At 40.8% G+C, this 22,508-nt stretch overlaps 2 protein-coding genes across 5 annotated transcripts; one reads left to right on the top strand and one right to left on the bottom strand.

Annotated features, from left to right (window-relative positions):
• Positions 1 to 518: 518 nt before the first annotated feature.
• On the bottom strand, positions 519 to 14,442 carry ppm1aa (protein phosphatase, Mg2+/Mn2+ dependent, 1Aa). Of its 4 annotated transcripts, none has more exons than XM_076299188.1 (7): positions 14,125 to 14,442; positions 11,893 to 12,844; positions 10,500 to 10,617; positions 9,903 to 10,014; positions 8,834 to 8,891; positions 1,684 to 1,779; positions 519 to 1,266 (listed from the first exon to the last, which is right to left on the bottom strand). In XM_076299188.1, exons 2-6 carry the CDS (start codon positions 12,805 to 12,807, stop codon positions 1,729 to 1,731), a joined length of 1,254 nt encoding a protein of 417 aa, XP_076155303.1. In that variant the 5' UTR covers positions 12,808 to 12,844; positions 14,125 to 14,442; the 3' UTR covers positions 519 to 1,266; positions 1,684 to 1,728. The 4 variants fall into 4 exon arrangements, with proteins under 4 accessions (XP_076155303.1, XP_076155304.1, XP_076155305.1 ...); XM_076299189.1 differs by having other exon boundaries at positions 14,219 to 14,442; XM_076299190.1 differs by lacking the exons at positions 519 to 1,266; positions 1,684 to 1,779 and adding an exon at positions 3,445 to 6,428.
• Positions 14,443 to 17,175: 2,733 nt separating this feature from the next.
• Positions 17,176 to 22,433, top strand: dhrs7 (dehydrogenase/reductase (SDR family) member 7). Its single transcript, XM_076299187.1, has 7 exons — positions 17,176 to 17,421; positions 18,065 to 18,217; positions 18,389 to 18,495; positions 18,655 to 18,894; positions 19,521 to 19,643; positions 20,189 to 20,404; positions 20,667 to 22,433. Exons 1-7 carry the CDS (start codon positions 17,265 to 17,267, stop codon positions 20,706 to 20,708), a joined length of 1,038 nt encoding a protein of 345 aa, XP_076155302.1. The 5' UTR covers positions 17,176 to 17,264; the 3' UTR covers positions 20,709 to 22,433.
• The last annotated feature ends 75 nt before the right edge of the window (positions 22,434 to 22,508 follow it).

Raw genomic sequence — 22,508 nt, 5'->3', positions numbered from 1 at the left:
TGTTCTGATGGGCGATGAGGACATGGAGTCGATTACAGAAGGATTCGGGACAGGTTAACCTGCTTCTTGTCATCTCTGATGTCTTCCTTCAGGTGTAGAAAAGAGGCCAAAGAAACCTGATGTCAAAGAAACCTGTCTAATGAATGAAAACATCCAACAATGCATTACAAAGTGAATAAACCATGAATTGTTTCTCTAACCTTAAGAGTTTACTAATCATGTTAACCCAAACATTTCCAGACTTCATTAGCTCTTCACCAGTATCTGTACACTTGGTTCACTGGAAAGCTGTATAGTAAGATCAGCTGTACTTGGTTAGTTAGAGGTCCAAAGCTTGAGGTAATATGGAGAGAGAGACAGTATTTGTTTTAATGTGTAATAATGTTTTATTGTTTTTCATTCAGGGCAATTAAATTTTTTTTATATATAGAAGTAAAGTTAATTTTTTAAAGAAAAATAGCTATATGGAGTTCTGTCTTATGTCGCCTCCTGTTGACTGGAAAACATAAGACCACAAATGGGTTGAGAGGTGTTTATTGATACAATAATCATTTCCATTTGGTCAGGTGATGTTCAAGCTAAGTTAACTCTTTGGCTGCCTATGTCTACATTGACAAGGTCTTCTAAAGCCTGAGATAGATCATGAAACAGATTTGTTTTCATTCATAAATAACATTTAATACATAATTCAACCTTGTGTACACTTGTAGACTTTGTAAGCAAACAAAAGTGGTTTGAGCACCTTGCAAGTGTTTGGATCCCTTCAGGCAACTCAGCTATTGACCAGAGTCATAACTCTTATCAGCCTGTCAAAGATTTCAAGTACATGTCAAATTTAAGAGATAAGACATAAGCCTGAGACAATACGACCGTATAGAGGGTTGGTAGCATAAACGGTTTTCAGCGTATGGGTGAACAACCTGCTTGACCAGCTTTTCTGGGTGTAGCGAGTCATTGAAAGAGGTTAGTCAAATTGGGTTGGTTTTACGTACATGGATTAAGCCTAGTCCTTGACTAAAAGGAGGAACTTCAATGGAGTTTTCCACTGAAGAAAGCTTTTAGTCTACGACTAGTACAGGAAGTTGTACAGGACGTTTAGTGTCAGAGTTTAGTAGTACGGTGTGGAACAAAGTAGATTTGGGCGATGTTGTAGTGGATGACATTAAGGGGATACAGGGCAGATAGGGATGAGGTGAAACTGCCCTGCTGTAGATTGTTGATTGATTGATTTTAGCTGAAACCACGGAAGAAGAGGATGTCAGGATCCTGCAGACAGATGAGGAGAGAGAAGAGCAGAGTGTGTGAACAAATGTGTGACACAAAACAAGACAGGTGCCTCAAAGAAGTTCTCAGAAATTTAACTTTAACATAACATTTGCAGCTGTTAGCTAACAACAGCTGTTAGGACACACATGCACACATGCATAGTAGATATTCTCAAGGCCTGTTAGCAAGATGCCCATCCTCCTCTATATGAATGCAGTGCTTCACTAGTATCCAGGACAAGATCACTTTTACCTTTTACTATGCAATAAAATTGCCCCCAATTCTGCAAATGATTTGGGCCTCGAAGACACAAATGTAATTTGTTCTATCACTAAAATATGAATGTTAATATTTGATTAACATTTAATTGCATGAAATAAGTGCTGGTTGCTTTTAATTCGGCAAAGGAACAGTTACCTTAATATTCTTGACTTTCAATGCAATGAGTTGGACTCCACTCTTTCAAGATGACTTTCCCTTTCCCTGTTTCCATGACAGAGGAGTGAGCCTCTCCTTGTAAAGACAATGTTATGTGTGAATAATGTGACACAAATCAAACCAAATATAAATGGAGAATTATACATGGAAACAGTGTAGAATGATGTGAACAGATAAAAAAAGCAAGAGGGAGATGAAAGACAAAGGTGGATATGAAGTTAATAAGGGAAACATAATAACTCACTCCAGTGACTAAGATTATCAGGGGAAGAGGTAATGCGTGAGTGTCTTAAGAGCTATCTTTTGAGCATCTAAAATGGAAATTAATGTGAATGAATGACATTTTCTCTCATTCACAGTCACCTGGGCCTTGTTGTGGCCTGGAGGAACCAATGAGGAATGCTAAATGCAAAAGCACGGAGAGAAAAGACAAAATGAAAGTCTGGTCCTTGTCTTGTCATAGGGTAACTCAACCCCTTAAAATACCTACCCCGACAACTGCCTCAACAACTGGATTGAAGAAGAATTTGTTGCGAAGAAGAACAGCTTGATAAGACTGCAATTGCATGATATTGCATAAACCACAATGACCATGGCCGTGGGGGTGGAAGAGAATGAAGTTTAGTAATGATCCTCTAGCTGATTACAACAAAGTACATCAAATAGGTGACAGGGTGTGGTTCATAAAGCTGAAAAAAGTTTAGTTCAAAGTGATGACAGCACGTGCTATATATGCCACTGAAAGAAGGCACAAGACTTGAGAGGACACGGACAATCAGAGGATAAAAAATAATCCCAGAGCATTCTATTGATAGAAGAAGAGACTTTTAAACGGATCAGATCTAGATTCAATTTACTAAAATAGTAGCAGTGACATGGCCATTGGGTCAGACAACAGAGAATTATTTTTTAAATGCGAGAAGTATTAATAATTAACAATAACAATAATTCAGGAACATACTTCAGAGACCATGTTTTGCAACATGGGTCTTGATAAGCAGAAGAGCCAATGCTGGCTCATAATGATGGTTGTGACCATGTTTTAGGATGAGGGAGGGCTATATGTACAGTAGGAGGGTTTTTTCAGAATAAGATCTTTGAGGAAAGCAGGTGGAGGAATCCCTGACCCGGTGATCCCATGAGGCCGAAAACAGGGAATAATTCAAGAATGATGCTGAATTTCACTTTAGATCTTTGAGCGGCCAAACTGATAATAAAATGGCATGTTTGCATTTGAGATTTCCCAATATTCATCACCTAAATTAAGTTAGCTAAACAGGCAACCTTTAGTGCTGCTGTTTTAGTGTGTTAATAAAAATTGAAACTTACATGGCTTTTGTCAGTAATGCAAAATCACAATCAAGCATTTAGAGTTTAGGATATTATGAGGCACATTCATCATGTGAGTAGTATTTTGCCTAAAAACACAATTAACTGCAACTTTATACAGATTCATTGGAGCCTTTTCACTCAGAAAATTATTTTAGTATCTAGCCACTTCCTTTCAGAAAGAATGAGGAAAATTTCAGGAACACCAAAAAAATGATGTGGATCAAGAATCTACTCTAATATGAGGTGACAATGAGCATTTCCAGCACTTTCTCTTCCATTAAAAATGCGGTCGTAGCCAATGTTAAAATGACCCTGGCTAATCGGTCAGTGTCACTCCTGAGCTAGTACTTTCTAGGACAGTGTGCTATACAGCAACTTTTTTTAACAAGAGAATGACAGAGACCAGGCTCAAATAAAATAGGTTTATTTCCAGTCTGAAAATATTAAAATGACAGACAGAAAAACAGTTTACGAGGGTCTGAATGGGTTAAGAGGAGGACTGATTTTCCTTGATTACTTCATTTGTGTACATATTTATAAATGAGTACAAATATACATATTAATCATTTAATAAAAATAGCTTAGCTTATGTGCACAACAGATGATCAGGGCTTTTCTTTAGAGCAGCTTGACTGTGAACAGAAGATCGCTCACATCCACTCAAAACAGAGGTAAAAACACTGCTTTTGTTAGGTGTGTGTGGTGTGAGGGTCTACCAACGTATCATTTTTTTCCTTTCTTTTTTTGGTTCCCTTTGCACACAATGACATTGGGGAGAGGATGTAGGCCATAAACACACTTACACTAAAGGATTCAGTTCCACACAGTATGTTTAATTATTATTAATATTATTTATGATCCTAAAATTGGTGTGACAATGGATTTTTTTTTTTGTCATTTTTATATTTATGGCAAGGTATGCACATCAGGGCCACATCACATAGACAATTTTTATACGTAAAGTACATCATTAAATTGTGTGCAAAGGGCAAGAACCAAATGCCACTTTGTTTTCAACACTGTTTTGAGGACATTTGCTAAATTTGTTCAATTTGTTTGCGACAGCTGTGCAAAAAACAACAGAGACTGTGTTAAAATGAAGAAAAAAGGGGGGAGAGGACTATTCAACTGCTTATAGCTGGGCCAAAAAAAGCATGCGCTGTTGAAGCCAAATTTAACAGACACACTACGAGGGGAAGCCGTGGTTAGCTTAACGTTGTCTGATTGTCAGTCTTCGGGGTCAGAGGGGGCTGCAAATCACAAAACTAAATTTAGTGTCCAGACACTGAAGGGTACACTCACCAAGATGCTCTATCCATACAACCATTTTCTTCACAATGATCTATCCAAAAATCTACATACTTAAAAGTAAAATCCTTTGTGGCCAAAGCCTTAACTACCAACATTACTTGCTCTTCCTTATTTTGTCCTGGGGGGCAATATTATAATCATTATCATCATCATCATACTATAATTAGCCACAATACCTTTTATATTTTCATAATAAGTTACACACAGTTTCACTGACAAAAAACTGCACAAAGGGGCATGGGGAGGGTTAAGTTACCAATGCAAGAATCAATTAATCAATCAACCAATCAAATCAAATCAATCAACCCACTAACCAGTCAGATGCATCAATCATTCAAACACTATAGCAGCAAACTATTCTCCCTTGGCCTATAGGACAGCCAGCACACCTCTTCTACGACAGGGATACGCTCTACACAGACAAGCTCAGAGCATTCATGGAGATTTTTGTTCTTCCTTACAGTTCATTCAAAGTTATACAGTAAAGAAATGTAAAAGCTCAAGCCATTTCCAACGTGTAAAAAAGAAACTCAACTCTTTCACACTATAACAACCATTTAAAACCAGCTTCTGGAGATTTCTTTCCTCGACTTACTGTTGGTCTGACCAACCAGTATAGCCATACATAAGCCAGGCCTATGGTCTGTGTGGTTCCTGAACATTAGATGCAATCTCTCCTCACACCAGCCTACTCCAAATATACAGAGACAGGGGGCAGTAGAGTGGGATAGATGTAAAGTGGGCCAATGGGTGGATGAGTGGCGTTTGTGTTTGTGTGTGTTTGTGTGTGTGTGAATGGAAGGGGGGGGGGGGGGCAGAGTTCCATTCCTTTCTATTCTACACCAGCCTCTTCTGCAACACCCCAGCAAATGTACTAAAGGAGCATTCTTTAACAAAAAAAGCCCACGCAATGACAGCACATAGTATGTTTACCCATACGATTCATTCAAAGATCTCTCTCACAAGCACGCACGCACACACACACGCACACTAAAGCACAAAACAGATTAGCTTAGCTTGGTATAAGGAATAGTTCGGCTCTGTCTTTCGTGGAAATGTAAAGTCTCGAGATCATGAGATAGTGTCAACATGAGAGGGTTTGACATGTGAACAATGTGATAACAGAACTGAGCATGGAGAAAGATTACCGTACAAAGCAAGTGCTTCAGTATACAAAAACAATGAAAACAAACAAAGAAAACAAAACAAAAACATCAACAAAAACTGAACATGCTCTAAGCCCATGTCAATTACCCGTTTCTTCAAGGAACACACAATCACACTGTGTGATATGTGGTGGTGGTGGTGACCAGTGGGGACCTGGGGCTGTGCATTTCTGGAAACACAAGGCAGCCTTCTTTTTATCTTTTTTTTTAACATTAGCTTTTTTTCAACCCACCACTTTAGCTGCATTTGATACAGACTTTACTTATGCACTAGACAACTGTACACCACAAAAAAGAAAACTGTAGATCAAAATGAATTGAAATAAAAAAAAATGTTATAACCAACTGTTTGACTAGCTGTAGTAAGGATTTGGGTTTAGGGTAGAGTGTAATGATACTACGGAGGGATGGTAGTTGCTGGTTGGTAAAACATTGGATGCAGGAGATAATGCTGTTGGAGGCTGCAAAAGGAGGCGCTGGTTTGCAGGGAGGGAGTGGGTGATGGGTGTTGGTTGCAGAGAGAGCCCAGGGTGCTGGGAGTTATCAGAGGGGTACACTGGTCTAACGCCGGTGTCGGTAGGAGAGGGAACAGGGGAGATACTGAAGAGTGTTTTTGGAGGAGTGGGGGGTCTAGGAGAAGAGGGCAGGGGGGGGTTCCTTGAAGGAAGTCGATTTTGTAAGTCTGTGAAGGACTGAAGGAATGAAACCCAGTGGACAAGAGTCCCCAAAAATCCCAGGAGAGATAGCAAGGAGGGCCGTAAGGGTTGTTGTAGGGTGTTCATCTCCTCCTCTTCCGCCTCCTCTTCCGCCTCCTCCTGTTTTCCCTTCTTTTAAAGATGCGGGCGCTGTGTGGAGACCAGGTGGAAAGCTGGGTGTGTTAGTGCATCACCACATGTCTTCTGTGGAGGCTGAGTCCTTCAGCAAAAAGAGGGAGGAAACAGGCCTTTAGAGCCCCGATCCTACACACTAGGTCTGTGCCTGCCTGCATGCGTGCGTGTGCGTATGTGTGTGTGTGTGTGTGTGTGTGTGTCTCACTATGTATGTGTGTTTTGTATGATGCATACTGACATATGATTTAACATGGCAACAGTGGTAAATGAAGAGGAGTTGATGACATCAAGTGGGTTGTGATTTGAAAGTGAGGAAGCACTGACTTCCAGTTCATTTGGCCCCCACTGTGTTTGTATGTTTTCCCAACCCTGTACGTTTTCTTTCAAGCCAAAGTCAAAAGTCTGTGCTGGAACAGTGTCTTAACAGCAATTACAGTTAACGTAGACTGATGAATGGATGACACACATAAAAATCAGAATGAACACAAAACTGATGCTGAAACCTTATTAATCATGGTTCATGATAACAAAGTAATAGTGTTTGTGATAAATGACAAATGAGCGTGTCTGATGTGGGAGGGAGTGACCATTAGAGACCCAACTACACAGAACAGAACGTCCATGCTCCTCACTGCTGAGCAAGTGCACTTTCCTGTGTCCATCTAGTATTCGTAAACAAACAAAAAAGAGGCCTCATCACCAATGACTTTGAGTGTCATGTTGCACATACTTTGTCGAAAGGACGTCTACAGGCACAAATCTCATGAATTGGGCAGAGATTCAGGTTTGCGTTATATTTAAGAGGACGGCCTTGGGAGCACAGTTTGCTTGCTTTCATTTTACTGATGCAGTGCACACTCTTATTCCATCTCCCAAGGTCCCCAAGCCTACGTTTTCATGACTGTGGCAACGGGAGTTAGTCTACTTTCTAGCCAAATTCAACTCAATAGCTTGATCTCACCAGCTGTTGAATTGCTATGGAAAATGTCACCATGGGTAAGTGTCCAAGGACTGACTGCAATTGTACGTATCTCCATGTAAAAACATTCTACCCAAGTGTAGAGTTTAGCATGCCCAGTGAAACACATAACTAATTATTTGATATTATAATATAAGTGCAGATCATGGTGTACATGACACGTACAGGGCATAAAATGTAAGGGCAAAACAATCCATTACCTGACATAACTATTCACATACAACTATTCCTTAACTGCACAGTAGTATGCCATATGGTGTAATGGATTAGGATGGCTCAACACTTCTGATGTAGATCAAATTTGATTTATGAATGTATCTATAACAGGTGTGCACACTGACGATCTTTGATATTCAAATATCCTACAGTGTCCACAAATGATTACTTTTGTGTTTATTTAAACGTAAAGCTACAAAAAAAGACAATGTATGTGAAAAGTCGTATATCCCTTTCCTGTATGAGTGTATACTGCCATCTCAAGCCACAAATCAACACTGAAACTATCGGGAATGTGCATTTCATAAAGTATCCAATTTTGCATACCTTTTAATCATTCTGTGCATGCACATAACCAAATAGGGATACAAAGATTCAATAATTACACTTCAAATGGTCGCTCAGATACTCGACTATCCATACACACCACTAATCTTCATGTGACATGACAGTAAACAGAATTTTGCATCATCAGGTGGTTTTAGTATCTCATATATCTGAACGTTTGCATAGTGATCCCAATACCAATGCTGAATACACACCAATTGAGCAGCCACATCACTGACCCTTAGCTGACTGTTGCATAAGAGAGTCAATAGCTGTGCTCATGGCGTCATGCCCAGACAGGGCAGAACAGGAGTGGGTCTGAGCAAAGATCCACATCTGATCAGGATGAGGAGCGGAACAAGATCCTCTCCACCGTCATCTATCCCACTTTTACTGACTGCTCCTCACAGGACATGAAGTCAAGTAGTGGACAACAAACACGTCATCTAGATATCCGTTACAGGGACTTCCTTTTGCCCGTGAACATAACAGCTTCGTGATACAACCTGAGGGTGCTTTCCCTATAGTCTTCTGCTGTAAAAAACAACTTGGGCTAGAAGGTGCCATTCATTATCTTGCTGAGAAGATAGTTAAAAAAGGCTCTTACTATTATGCAAATATACTACCAAATCAAAACAGATATTCCAAACATGATGCTAATCCCTAGAGAAACCAGAAGAATTGAGGGAGACGAGGCAAAGGAAAGTAGAGAATGAATGTATGTATGTATGAATGGATGGAATGAAGATTGAGGTAGATGATGAGCAGCGGTACTCCCAGAATTGAGTGACTGCTACAATGGGCTCAAATGAAAGACAATGTTAATGATTGAATGTTAATCACACACACACACACACAAGCTGACCATGCTGATCAATTTTCTCTCTCCCTCACACACAAACAAACACACACACACACACACCTCATCAGACAGAACGAGTGAAGTGGCATGTGGTGGTAATACTCACTGTGTCCTCGTTTCTGAAGGGGTTGAGTTTGTTGTATACTGCTTCAATAACGCTTCGTCTGAGAAAAACAAGTGCACTTTTAAACTTTTAAACAATAGACAAGGTATAAAGGTATCCATTGATGTGTGTGCTATTTAAACACACATAAGGCCCTTGTGAAAGGTCTCAAATAGGATTTAGTCTGATTATCTGATTTCAGATATCTGATCTGATAGATAGATTTCAGTGATATCCGATTTGCATGTTTGAGCTTGTTGAGGCATGGCATTAGTGAACATTCTGGAGTTTTGAGGTGAATCTGTGTGACTTTGTGGCGTGAGTCTGATTGACGTTTGGGTAAAGTCGGGGGGGTGTAGACACTATGGGTGGCTCTGAGGCTAGGTGTAGACCACTTCCAGCTAGCATTCCATTGAACCCCGTTCATTTTGGCGTCACTTTGACATCAAATTTCCCCTTGGGGATCAACTAAAGTACTAAAGTATCTAACTATCTATCTATCTAAATAACGTTACATCTGAAGCGTTTTAAGCCTCTACATGAACCTTTTCTATTTTCGGGGAAATACAACATTGTGTGATTGGCGTCATAACATCGTAACTCACTTTACGACTGAGTAATAAACGTTTTTCCAAAAACAATGCTATCATGACGTAATCGTATGTAATGAGCATGCGAGTTAGCGTCGCACAGGAGCAAAGTAACCGTATTCCCTGGATAAGAAACTCGAAGGCAGTCTGGGGGAAAGTCCACAGGTAAGATATTTAGGAAAGCATCGAGGGGGGAAATAACAATAAAGTGATGTTTTGATGGGTTGGCACTACGTCAGAACAAATCCCCACAAAAGCTACATTCGAATTCACAGGACTCTGCACGTTATCAAGGTTCTTAGCACGGCTACCAGACGAGTTACTGCTGCTTAACGTCACACGATTCTCTCTCACCTGGACTGAGGATCCGCGAGAACTGAGGTCAACCAACAGGAAATGGGTTCAATTTGCTTCACCCTTCTTGTTTGAGGTCTATGTGGTGGCTCTGTCCACATCTTTTACTGTCTATGGGAACTACTCACTTGCTGGCGAGCTCTCCTCCTGGTGGCAGGTTGGGGATGCTCTCTGTCGCTAATGTGCGCATCACATGCATCATGTCCGGGACGCCCTCCTCACCATTCTGCTTCAGGATCTCTGCACAGAGGGAGACTGAGCCTCAATCAAACACACCCGTTTGTCTCTTTGAAGGCAATTAGATGGCTTAAAGCGGTTTACATTTCACAACTCTGCCTTTTTATTTCAGTCAGTGGCAGAGGACGTCCAATCAGTGTTGGGTTGTGTGAAACTTCACTCAAACATAAGTACTATTACTGACCTTACCAACAAAACAGGCACTGTGAAATAACTATATAGTGTAAAACATACATTAGCTACTGCTCTCTCTACTCTAAAATAGTTGTCCAAGCAGATTTTATGTGACATCATACTGATTTTAACAAAAAATACAATGAATTTGAATAAATTCCAAAATGAGTCAATATAATGAGCACCACAAAAATGTGCACAAGTCTCTGAAGAGTCAAGTCTAGCTCTTAGCCTGACAAACACAGTCTCCACTCTGAGGTGCCCATGCATGGTAAGTGCTAAGTAAGTGTGACAGTACAGAAGCGTTAGTGTACCCTCCACTCGGCTCTCCAGAAACTTATCCAGCTCTTGTTCCCTCCTCACAGCCTCGGCGGACACCTTGGGCGCTCCGCTGAAGCACACCAGCACCACACTCATATTGTCCCTGCTCCCCTGTACACACACAGATAGACAGAGAGAGGGAGAGAAACAGTAGAGGCAGAGAGGTGAGTAGTGAGAATTGATTGAGAATGATAGAATAGAGATGAATAATAGCACATTACATCAAGTCAAGTTGAGACCCTTGTATGGTAGAAACCCCCCTCCACCTTGTTAATAATCTGGGAACAATAGATCTCAGTGTCCAGAAGTAGGTTGTTTTTTTTATTCTTTTACTTATAGCTTCTACTAAAAGTTTGTTGTGCAAATCAAAGATGTATAAGGTAAATAAGTCACCATACGTTTACTTGCTGGTTTTGGCTAAATCTGTGAAGTAACAGTAAGTTCACTAGTTGGTCCCATTCACTTGATTTGGTAATTTATAGCTTGGTAAACAAGATCATCTTATTATATGACGGAAAACACAAGCCCAGCTAGTGTAAGGTGTGGGTTTACACAAAATAACATTCATGAAATTATTCTGAGACAGACAGCATGTTTATTACCTGAAAATCAGATACTATATTGTAATGACTGTTACCAGCTTCATAATTAACTCATGTTTAGCATCTCTCAATTATAGGCTAGAAGAACTCATTTTGTTTTTTAAACAATATTTTGTATTTTGTTTCACAAGCCATGTATTGCCAAAGCATACACTATCTTTTTTAAAGTCTGGAATTTTCTATTTTGTTTAAAAGCATACAATTCTCACTGACCAAGAGTAGTGGCTAAGGACAGTGTAAGAGTTGTTCAGAAAAAGGGCAACATGCATGCTGAATGTTCCGTAGTCAATCTGATTTTCAACAGGGCTCCCAGCACAAAGGAAACCTTGTGAAAGAGGAGGGATTGTCTTTCCGATAAGCAATGTGTTCCCTCTCTGAATGATGCGTTCCACGTAACTCTGGACCAGCAGGGGAAAAAAAAAACTGGGATGGCTTGGCGGAGAGCACATTCACACACTCAAAATAGGGCCATTATGCCCCCATTTACAAAAGCACAAGACCAACACTTAAGAGCCCCGATCTGGCAAAGATGGAATATAGCTAAGCTATGGTGACAAATGAGCTGCGAGAACTAATCATTCATACATGTGGTTTCATTTGTTTGACAACATGAATCAAAAAGCTATGGTGTCGCCTTAGATGACATATAGCAGAGCTGTCCAATGAGACAGCACAGATACAAGTCAGTCGATTTACAGCTTGACAGTTACCAAGGAAAAATGAACACAAGTTCACTGGCTACTGAGTGTGAGTAGGTGGTGTTGATGGAATGAAATGTTCTCACCTTGTAAAGACAGGTGTCGACAATTTCATTGCAGACCCTCTCCAGATCATCAGTGACCTCCAGCCGTGAGCGCACAAAGTCACATAGCTCGTCGTTGGCCATGACATCCCAGATGCCGTCGCACGCTAACACGATGAACTCGTCGTCGGGCTCGGAGCGCTCGATGGCACAGACCTCGGGCTCGGGTGACACCAGCTGCTCGGTGGGGCCCTTGCCGTGCACGCACTTGTAGTCGAAGTCTCCAAGGGCGCGCGAGACGGCCAGCGAGCCGTTGACGCGCTGGATCATGACGGAGCCGCCGGCGTTCTGGATGCGCTCCTTCTCCAGCGGGTTGTTGGGCTTGTGGTCCTGTGTGAAGAAGTGTACGGTGCCGGCGCGGCTCAGGAGCCCGCGTGAGTCGCCGCAGTTGATGAAGTAGATGTGCTGCGGTGACACCATCACACCCACGGCCGTGGAGCCACTGCGGTCGGTCGCACCGCCCCCTTTCCGGTTCTCCGAGATCTGGCGCATGTGCTCATCAATCTGCAGGAAGCCTGTGCGGATGCCCTGCTTCACTTGGTCCACGCTGGGCTCATCTACCTCTGGCTCCTTGGCCACCTCCCTTGCGGCAGTGGCAGCTGCAGCGGCGTCAGGCTGCTCCTGGGTCTCTGTGCCGCCCTGGAAGTCAGGGTTGCTGGTGATGTGCTCCAGGAGGTGCTCGCAGCAGTAGCGGGCCACCTGGGAGCCGGCGTGCCCGTCGTACACGGCAAAGAAGGACCAGGGACTGAGGCCGTGCGGCAGGCCGATGACCGCCGTGTGCGCGTCCTCCATCTCCACCCGCCAGCCCTGCATGCTGCTCAGCCCATAGCGCAGGTCGTTCCCCTCACCACAGGCATTCTGTTTCTCCATCTTTGGCTTGTCCAAAAATGCACCCATTATGTATGAGTGTGTGCTTTTGTTATGATGGTCCTATCTAAATAGAAAAAAAAGGGAGAAACCGAAAATAAGTGTTTAATTTACATTTTAAAAACAACACAGTCTGACAGTTCTGAAACAATTAAGTAATGTTACTATTTTCATTTCCTCTTTATTTACAAACGGGTGTTTCGTTTAGTCTTGCTGAATTATGGCTACCAAATTTAAACTACAATAATTTATGGAAGCTGATCTATCTGGTTGCCAGCCTTGTATGGAAGTGAGATTATCACTTCACCACAGCGCGACGCGCTTCTAAAAATATCTGGCTCGACCTTAGAGCGCTTTTGGTTGACTTGCACCGATGGTAGCAACATTCCTATTTTATCAAAATGCTTTTTAGGAGACCCGTTATAAACAACGATTACAGGTGCTGTAACAACATTAATAACATTGAAATAGTTTTCCGTGCCGTCACCATATTTTAAGATTCCAAACTGTTTATCAATAGGGCGTCTAGCCTACAGCACAACTGTTACAATATGCCCAAAGTACATAATGTCTACGGCACAAGTAAAACTCAACTGTCAGCTAACGAGATCAGCGACTGACACTGGATGAGGTGGCGGAGAAACGCTAATACAACTGCTAGGAGTGACGGGATTATCACTGAATATCATCTGACGGGCTAAGGTAGTTGTTATTGACTTGCTATTGTTAGCTTCACTTCTATGGCTCCATATGAGAGAAAATAGCTATTTGCTTTGTGAGGTGTCTCGAATTTTAAACAGAACTCAATGACAATTGCATTTATTTTCTGAAAGAACAATTATCGTGAACTAACACATGCTTCATAATGTTAATAAATTCTGCGTAGTGTGATGTTATACTATATTACTTGTCAAATAAAGGCATTCTACCTAATAAGCAGCACAAACACTGGTTTAGTTACTGGCAAGCGCCTTGACAATCTGTGAGGCACTGCGAGGACACTGATGCGTCGCGTCGTAATGTGTATCTGGCCCTTAAATATAATGTTACAAACCTCTAAAGGCCTATTGTTAACGTAACATAACTGTTCGTTAAATTAGCTGGTTAAAATACTAGTCGTGTATTGGTATGTTCAGTTTGGATTTGTCGTATCCCACAAATACAAATTGAGAGCTTGCCTGTTCAACTTGTTAAAAGGTTAGCTAGCTAGCTACAGTACGTTAGCATATTATGCTAACCTAAGACTAGCACGATGGCAATAACGTTAGCTTCCGTGTAAACAATCGATATTGTTTATTGACCAAATTATCTTAAACGCAATATCAAGAGATGTCGTTAATAACTTACCAAATCAACGTAGGTCCAAAATGTACCTTACGATGCTGTACGCTGCGAAAGAATTTCAAGAACTGCAAGAAACGCCGTTAAAGCAGAGGCTCACCGTCGGATGGACTTGTTTGTTGACTGGCTTGTGCTTGTGCTGGGAGAAAAACCCTTTCCCCGCGTTCAGTTTGTGAAAGAGCGGACCTCCCCGTTGTCAATCAGCCGGGGATGCATTATTATAATATTCTGCAATATTTTTACCTAAGTATTTTCGATTGTGGTGATGGGTTGGGAGACTACGCCGAGCAGTTTACCCACCCGCACGCTGAACCTTAGCCTCTCGACGAGAGGACCTGGATTGAAGACCCGGATGTACATTCAGCAGGTTGCGCAGTCGAAACAAATGACATCATCCTTTTACGAGCGCCTTTCCCATACATATCAGATCAAAACAACCAAGCGATGTGCATTGGCCTTAATAAAGAGACTGCGATATATAAAATAAGAGGAATAACATGTCCATTATACTTGAACACGAGGGCACAAATATACAGTTTTTGTATATGCTCTGCTTGAAACCAGTTATTATTATGATAGGCCTATAATGTAATATATGATATAATATGATAGGCTACTGCGTGTTCACATAGTATTGCGTCGTCTGAGTGGCGTCGGCGACATAAATGTGTAAACAGCAGATGCATGAAAACATCTGCAAAAAAAATCCAAAGCAAAACATTATTCACATTAAATGCACAGTGATACTGAAACACCTGCCCACTTGCTTTAAGTGAACATTCTTATATATTGAAGCAGTTCCTTTTTTGGCCAATAGAAGCAGCAGTCAACATTGAACAGTACATTTACCGGTGACTTCATTTTTAACTCTACAGATAATACATGATTTGTGTTGGGCCTCATTACTGCTTCAGTTTAAGGTGTTGTACCTTATTGTCCCTCTCTACCATGCTTCTTTATCATCTGTTTTTGTGTATTTGTTTACATATGATCACAATAAACATGTAGGCTACCTTTGAGTCAGAATAGTGCTTTAATTACATTATAATTATTAGCTTTCATTTTATGAGGTTTGAACAGAGCCGGACAGTAACAGAGTACATTTACTTGGTACAGTATTGAGTAAAATTTTGAGGGATCTGTACTTTACTCGAGTATCATTTTTGGGGAGTACTCATGACTTTACTCAAGTACATTTTAGAGGCAAGTATTGTACTCTTTACTCCACTACATTTCTATCCATAACTGTGAGTCAATTTGTTGTTTCCTCTCTCAAACGTGATTGGATGGTGCAGGCGCCACTGATTGGAACAGCCTATCAGCAATCACCTTCAGCTTTCCGCCAAAGTCAACTCCATGGTCAGATTTAGATAAGAGACGAAACAATGGATGAAGACGCAGCAGGTCCATCCCGGGAATGTGCCAACCTGTGGCCCCACCTCGCCAGACTATTTCAACTTTCTAAAGTTAATGATAGTTTTCGCTTCAAGTGTTTAAATTACAAAATAATATTTTGTATTTGAAATACATATTTTAAATACATGTATTAGAAATACTGCCCATCCCTGGCAACATGGTAAAAAGATGAAAATTACTTGTTTTACTTTCAATTCCTTTTACGTTCTCCAAGGTACTAACATTAAACATTTTCATAAACATTTTCGCTTCAAGTGTTTAAATTACAAAATAGTATTTTGTATTTGAAATACATATTTTAAATACATGCATTAGAAATACTGCCCATCCCTGGCAACATGGTAAAAAGATGAAAATGACTTGATTTTACATTCAATTCCTTTTACATTCTCCAAGGTACTAACATTAACATTTTTCATAACATTTTCATACTACTATTGCAGTAGTAATGCAATATTTAAAAAAAATGTAGGCTACTCTTGTACTCTTGATACTCAAGTACTTTTAAAGACAAGTACTTCAGTACTTTAATTAAGTAGGCATCTGACTGTTGTACTTTTACTTGTACTTGAGTAAAATTGAGCAAAGGGTATCTGTACTTTTACTCAAGTAATAAAGCTGTGTACTCTGTCCGCCTCTGGGTTTGAAGGTGGTGGTGTGAGTCTGACTGTAAGTCAAGTGTGTGGAAGTGAGTATGTGTGTGACTGTGTATGAGTCTGTCTGCCTGTCTGTGGTCATGTCTGTCTGTCTATGGGTTCTGCCTGTCTGTCTGTGTGTCTGTCTGCTAACCTATGTCTGTGGTTCTGTCTGTCTGTAATTCTGTTTACTTGGCTGTGGTACTGGTCTTGGCCAGTGTTCACGTTAGGCTTTTTTGGACCATTATTTTATGACTGTTAAGAATACTGGCACATACACACCTTTGACTAATCTGAGTGGCCCTTAAATATGTCAGTTTTGACGAAGATTCTTGACCTTGTTTATCAGATATAGTATAAACCCTATGCCATAATGAACATGATGCACACATGGCCCATTGCATATGGAGGCATGACGAAATCCAAATTCAATTAATTTCAGTTTATTTACTCTGTTGGAAGAAATCTTGGGCAGAACCGTGGCTGAAAATGGCCAGCTGGGCAAGACAGGTTAGGAGTACAGGTTACACATCAGGATAAACATTAATAGAATTATGCGTATTTGGTTCTAGTTAGATTTGGTTAGGTTCAATTATTCTCCTCAAAAATGTTAAACAAATAATAAATAAAATAACACAAAATAAAATAATAATTCTATGAGCTCTGTGTTTGGGCTAATTCTGGAGCAAGTACAATAAGTTTATAAAAAGTTCATTTTGATTATAGCATTCTAGTTTGTTAAGGAAAAGAGGTGTATGCATCTTTTACAAGGATTTGTTTATTTAGCCTATGTGATTTATTTATTTTGACCCCTTCCAATTAGAAAATGTAGGCCCATTCCATATCTTCATGCACGATATGGAATTCAATTGTCACTGATTTAATGTCGATTTAGTGAAACCCAAACGTATAGGTTAGAAAAATGGCAGACTTTTATTTAGGCTACAGCTGCCCACTTCCTTTCTGACTTTTATTTTGAAGATAATAGAAGGCGCACAGCAGTAAATGCCCGGTGTTTCTTGTTGGTCTCAGTTGTAGTACATTGCACTTAATTTAGCAGTTTAGATCTGCAAGTGGCAGGTTGATTTCTGCAACATGTGTGAGTTAGATGGATTATTACCCATGGACATGTCCATTGGTTGCATTTTGCTCATGGTCGCAACTGTTTATGCAGTCGTGCAGGTGTCCCGTTTTATCTTCGCGGATGCCGACTTCACATTGCTTTGGGCAACCTCTTTTGGAAAAAAGCCTGGTAATGTCAATGTCTCAGTGTCAAATGCTATTTCTTTATTAACTGTCTGTGTTAACCTGTATGGAGTACTAAATTAGTCGCCAATCCTGATCCTGAAGAACTCTGTGTCATGTGACATCTGTCATTGGTCCAACCAATCGATTCAAGTCAGGGTCGTCTGTTCAGCTTGTGCCACTGACTGACAGGTATGCAGTGCAGGGTAAAGAGTGGAAAACATGAGGGTCCCTCATTTATATATATTGTGATATAAAGTGTCCGGCCAAAGAGCTAGATCCTGATTCACCCAAATGAATGCATGCTCTTGTCTTTCCTGGTCAAAGGTTGATGTTTCAATTCTGAAAGATTGTTTAGGAGTTTCATATGTGTCTAAGAGTTTCATGTTATGTGTTTGTCTTTTCCGAATTCATTTCCGAATATTATGTATGGTAAATAAAAGGGCTTGAAAAAGGGTAAGCCCACACAATATGCTGCCATAATATTGTCTGTAGACATATGTCATTAAGTATATGTCATAGGACTTCCTCTGCTCCTCGAGAGATACTGTGCTAAATAAACCCCAAATCCTTAAGGAACTGTATGAGTGATACTATTTACTTGACAGATCTTATATTGGTATCATGTAACATGCTTGTGTGTTAATCAGAGGCTCAACTGAAGGGCCGGGTTGTGTGGATCACTGGAGCATCCAGCGGCATTGGTGAAGAGCTGGCCTACCAGTTGGCCCAGATTGGTACTCAGCTGGTCTTGTCAGCACGCCGAGAGAATGAGCTGGAAAGAGTAAAGCGAGAGTGTTTGGGTGAGTAAGAATATTTCTGGTGGTTGCATACGCACTTGTTTGCAAATACTGAAATGTGTGCATGCCTAGAAGTTCTTGAATTCCCCTTTCATTTTATGCATTAATGGCAGAATTAAGCGTCAACATTTATATAGTAGCAGTAATATGAAGCATGTTGCTTTCTCATTGTAGGACGGTCTAGACTACATGAAGAGGATATTCTTGTTCTTCCGCTTGATCTGCTGGACCGAAACACTCATGAGGCAAAAACAGCAGCTGTACTTGAGCATTTTGGAAAAGTGAGACTTTTAACTTGTGTTTGTAAGTTATTTTTGTTTGTTTGGAATGTGGTCAAGAATGTGTAGTCAAGGATGTATTTCGAATGTGGTCAAGAGTAATCTCTGATAAGGTTTGTGCATGACAGATGAACCTGTGTGTATATCTCTGTTTGCTCTAAGATTGATGTTCTCATAAATAATGGTGGACGCAGTCAGCGATCACTCTGCCTGGAGACCAATATGGAGGTGTATGAGGCTCTTATGGAGCTCAACTTCCTGGGGACGGTGTCCCTCACAAAGCAAGTGCTTCCCCACATGATTCAGAAGGGTACGGGCACTGTGACCACAGTCAGCAGCGTAGCGGGCATCGCAGGGGCACCTCTGCTCACGGGCTATTCTGCCAGCAAACACGCACTGCAGGTAAGGGAAAAACCACAGTGGCGTTTGCACCAGAGTTTGTCTGTCAGGCTATTACGCCCCAATGCACCCCTTTAGTCCATGTGATGGCTGTGTCTGGACTAGGCAGCACTGCAATTTCAGCCATCCAAGATATTATAGGTTTTCTGTAAAATAATTGGTATTAATGGTTTGTTGATGTAGTCATGTAAGTGTGTAGAACACAACATGCTCATGCAGACATCAATACATCCCCTCCCCACATGCATTTGCAATACACCCTAGACACTTTGCTTTTGTTATGTCTGGTAGTTTAATTAAATATTTATTGTTTTAAACCAGTGTTGTTGTCCACCTCCCCTCTTATATGTTGCGGTCACACAAGCTGGGCTGTCTGGGATGTTGGAGTATCTATCAGAAAACTCACATTTGACATTGGATTTAGTTTAAATAGTATATTTAGTATTTAGTATTTTAGTATCATGTTTATCTTCTCCTGTCTCTATTGTACAGTGGAGTTTTTTTTATAAGTATATTACTTTTTCTGCTGTAAGTGCATGTTGTGTGTGATGTCTGTATGCTACTGAGACCCTGAATTTCCCCTCGGGGATCAATAAAGTATCTATCTATCTATCTTTTTTGAATTGCAGGGCTTTTTTAACTCACTGCGGATTGAGGTAGCTGATTACCCTGGAATCACTATCAGCACTATCTGCCCCGGACCAGTGCAATCACAGATTGTCCAGAATGCCTTCACAGAAAAGCTGAACAAGGTTGGAACTCACAGCTCTAGTTGCAACTCACATGGTTCACATAATTGCTAGAGGGCTTAATGGTCTGGGCAGCCATGGCCTACTGGTTAGCGCTTCAGACTTGTAACCGGGGGGTTGTCGGTTCGAACCCCGACCAGTAGGAACGGCTGAAGTGCCCTTGAGCAAGGCACCTAACCCCTCCATGCTCCCAGAGCGCCGCTGTAGCAGGCAGCTCACTGCGTCGGGATTAGTGTGTGCTTCACCTCACTGTGTGTTCACTGTGTGCTGAGTGTTTCATGGATTGGATAAATGCAGAGACCAAATTTCCCTCACGGGTTCAAAAGAGTATATAAACTTAAACTGGTAATCAATCTCAGTCATGCAAGATGTTATGGAGGTTTTCTGTAATAGAGTTATGAATGATTTGAAGATGTCATGTAAGTGTGTATAGTCTAATTAAGAATGTTGCTCAAGATTGCTCAAAACTTGACTGAATGCTCAAGATTTCTCCAAGATCAAAAGAGTCTGATTGATGTCCATTATGTTTTCCTCCCCACCCCTTTTAGCCATTGTCTCAGGCCGGAGATCAGCAGCACAAGATGACTACCGCTCGCTGCGTACGACTCATTTTGTGCGGATTAGCGAATCATGTGAAGGAGATGTGGATTGGCCACCAGCCATTTCTGTTGTTTTTCTATGTGTGGCAGTACACACCCACATTAGCCTGGTTTGTGACTAGTATACTGGGGAAGAAGAGGATTCAGAATTTCAAGGCTGGACTGGTAAGTCAGCAGTTATGAATAGAACCACAGTTTGGCCCAGTGTTGATGGTAGGGAACCACTGTTGGTAACCACTGCTAATTTCATTACACAAGGTTTGTGAAACCTCAGTGTAGCAAGTCAGCAGTGCCATTAAGTAGGATTAGGTTATGGACATAGATTGATGCCAGGATGGGATGGACAGTGCAATATTTGGGAATACCTTTATCATCCAGCAGTAAAACTCAATTAGTGGTTAAACCATCTTTTTTTTGTCTTTTGCAGGATGCAGACGCAGCTTACTTCACAAAGCCAAAGGTCCCCTGAAGGCCTGTGCTGGGTGTAAAGCAAAGATTCTAGAACAGAGCTCCGCTCTAGAATCTTTGGTGTAAAGTCTGGGGTTCTGATGAATTTGTGTCTTGATTTGATTTGTCACATCTGCTGAAGAAATTGTGTTAAGTTGTGTGAAATCTAGTCCAAATAACACTAAAACATTCTAAATATCCGGTGTTCGCCGTATCACTGCAAATGACATAGGGCGGGGAAAATAAGTATTGAACACGTCAACATTTTTTTCAGTAAGTATACTTCCAGTGAGGCTATTCGCATGAAATTTTCACCGGACATTAGTATTAACTTAGGTAATCCACACATAGATAAAAATCCAAACATTAATGTCTAAAAGTAGAGTTATGACTAAAAAAGTGGAATGGCACAGGGAAAAAGTATTGAACACACTAAGAAAAAGCAGTACACAAAGGCAAGGAATGGCAAGGAACAAACTGGAATCTATAAGTAGTTAGAGAAATTATCCCTCCTATCTGTGCAAATTTATATTAGCTGGGTTAGTACATACTGGTAGGCTATAAAAAGGTTTTTTGTTACCAAGGTGTCACACAAGAAACATTTCATGATAAAGTGTAAAAGCAAAGAGCTCTCCCAAGACTTTTGCAACCTTATTGTTGCAAAACATATCAATGGGACTGGTTACAGATGTACTTCAAAACTTCAGAATCATTCAGCGAGCAGTATTGTAGCCATTATCTGCAAGTGGAAGGAACATCACTGCATCATCAACTGGCCATGCACAGGATCTCCTTGCAAGATTTCTGACCAGGAAGTCAGAAGAGTAGCCCAAGAGCCAAGGACCACTCGGAGAAAGCTCCAGAAAGACTTAGAGGCAGCAGGTACAATTGTTACAGAGAAAATCATAGGTAATGCACACAACCGCCATGGCCTCATCCCGCATGACTCTATTGCTGAAGAAAAAACATGTCAAAGCTCTTGAAAGTTTGCTACACAACAATCCTATGAAATACTGAGAGAATGTATCCTGGTCAGGCAAGAGCAAAATGTAACTTTTCGGATGTCATACTACACATCATATTTGGAGGAGAAATGGCACTGTGCATCACCCTAAAAATACCATACCAACAGTGAGGTTTGGAGGTGGTGGCATCATGGTGTGGGCTGTTTTTCATCTCATGATACTAGCAGACTTCATACAATTGAAGGAATGATGAAAGGAGTCATTTTGTTCCAGTAGAATCTTTTCATCCACCAGGATGATGAGGATGAGACATGGCTAGACCTTCCAGCAGGACAAACCATTCAGCAAAGGAAACTCTCAATTGGTTTCAGAGAAAGGAAATCAAGGCCCTGACTTCAATCCAATTGAACAGTTTTGGAAGTTAACTAAAGATCAGGATTCACAAGAGGGACCCCTGGAATCTTCAATATTAAAGGACTATCTGTTTAAAAGAATGGGCCAAACTCACACCAGAATACTGTGACTGATTAGTTTCATCATACAGGAAATGCCTTGAAGCTGTCATTACAAATAAAGGCTTTTCTACAAAGTATTTCAGAAATTTCAGCAGGCATGTTCAATACTTTTTTCCTGTGTCATTCCACTTTATTACACATAACTCTACCTATGGACTTTAATGTTTGGATTTTTTTTATATGGGTGGATTATCTGAGTTAATACTAATGTCCGGTGAAAATTTCATGCAAATAGCCTCATTGGAAGTATACTTACTGAAAAAATTTTTGACGTGTTCAATACTTATTTTCCCCGCTGTAGATGCTCTCTTGACTTGTAAAATGGATAGCCAAAAAATAAGA

The sequence above is a fragment of the Alosa pseudoharengus genome, unplaced genomic scaffold, assembly GCF_046254945.1.
Source record: "Alosa pseudoharengus isolate Yale_2024_CS ecotype anadromous, Long Island Sound unplaced genomic scaffold, YU_APseudo_1.1 YU_APseudo_1.1_scf_22, whole genome shotgun sequence".
NCBI lineage: Eukaryota > Metazoa > Chordata > Actinopteri > Clupeiformes > Clupeidae > Alosa > Alosa pseudoharengus.
This window is presented reverse-complemented; position numbering and strand designations above follow the sequence as displayed.

Excerpts from the sequence above, each read along its gene's own strand:
- dhrs7 (XM_076299187.1), top strand. The coding sequence starts at position 17,265 with ATGTGTGAGTTAGATGGATTATTACCCATGGACATGTCCATTGGTTGC. Across the intron at positions 17,422-18,064 it reads CTCTTTTGGAAAAAAGCCTG|AGGCTCAACTGAAGGGCCGG; the intron begins GTAATGTCAATG and ends TGTGTTAATCAG. Across the intron at positions 19,644-20,188 it reads TCACAGAAAAGCTGAACAAG|CCATTGTCTCAGGCCGGAGA; the intron begins GTTGGAACTCAC and ends CACCCCTTTTAG.
- ppm1aa (XM_076299188.1), bottom strand. The coding sequence starts at position 12,807 with ATGGGTGCATTTTTGGACAAGCCAAAGATGGAGAAACAGAATGCCTGT. Across the intron at positions 10,618-11,892 it reads TCGACACCTGTCTTTACAAG|GGGAGCAGGGACAATATGAG; the intron begins GTGAGAACATTT and ends GTGTGTGTACAG. Across the intron at positions 10,015-10,499 it reads TCTGGAGAGCCGAGTGGAGG|AGATCCTGAAGCAGAATGGT; the intron begins GTACACTAACGC and ends CCCTCTGTGCAG.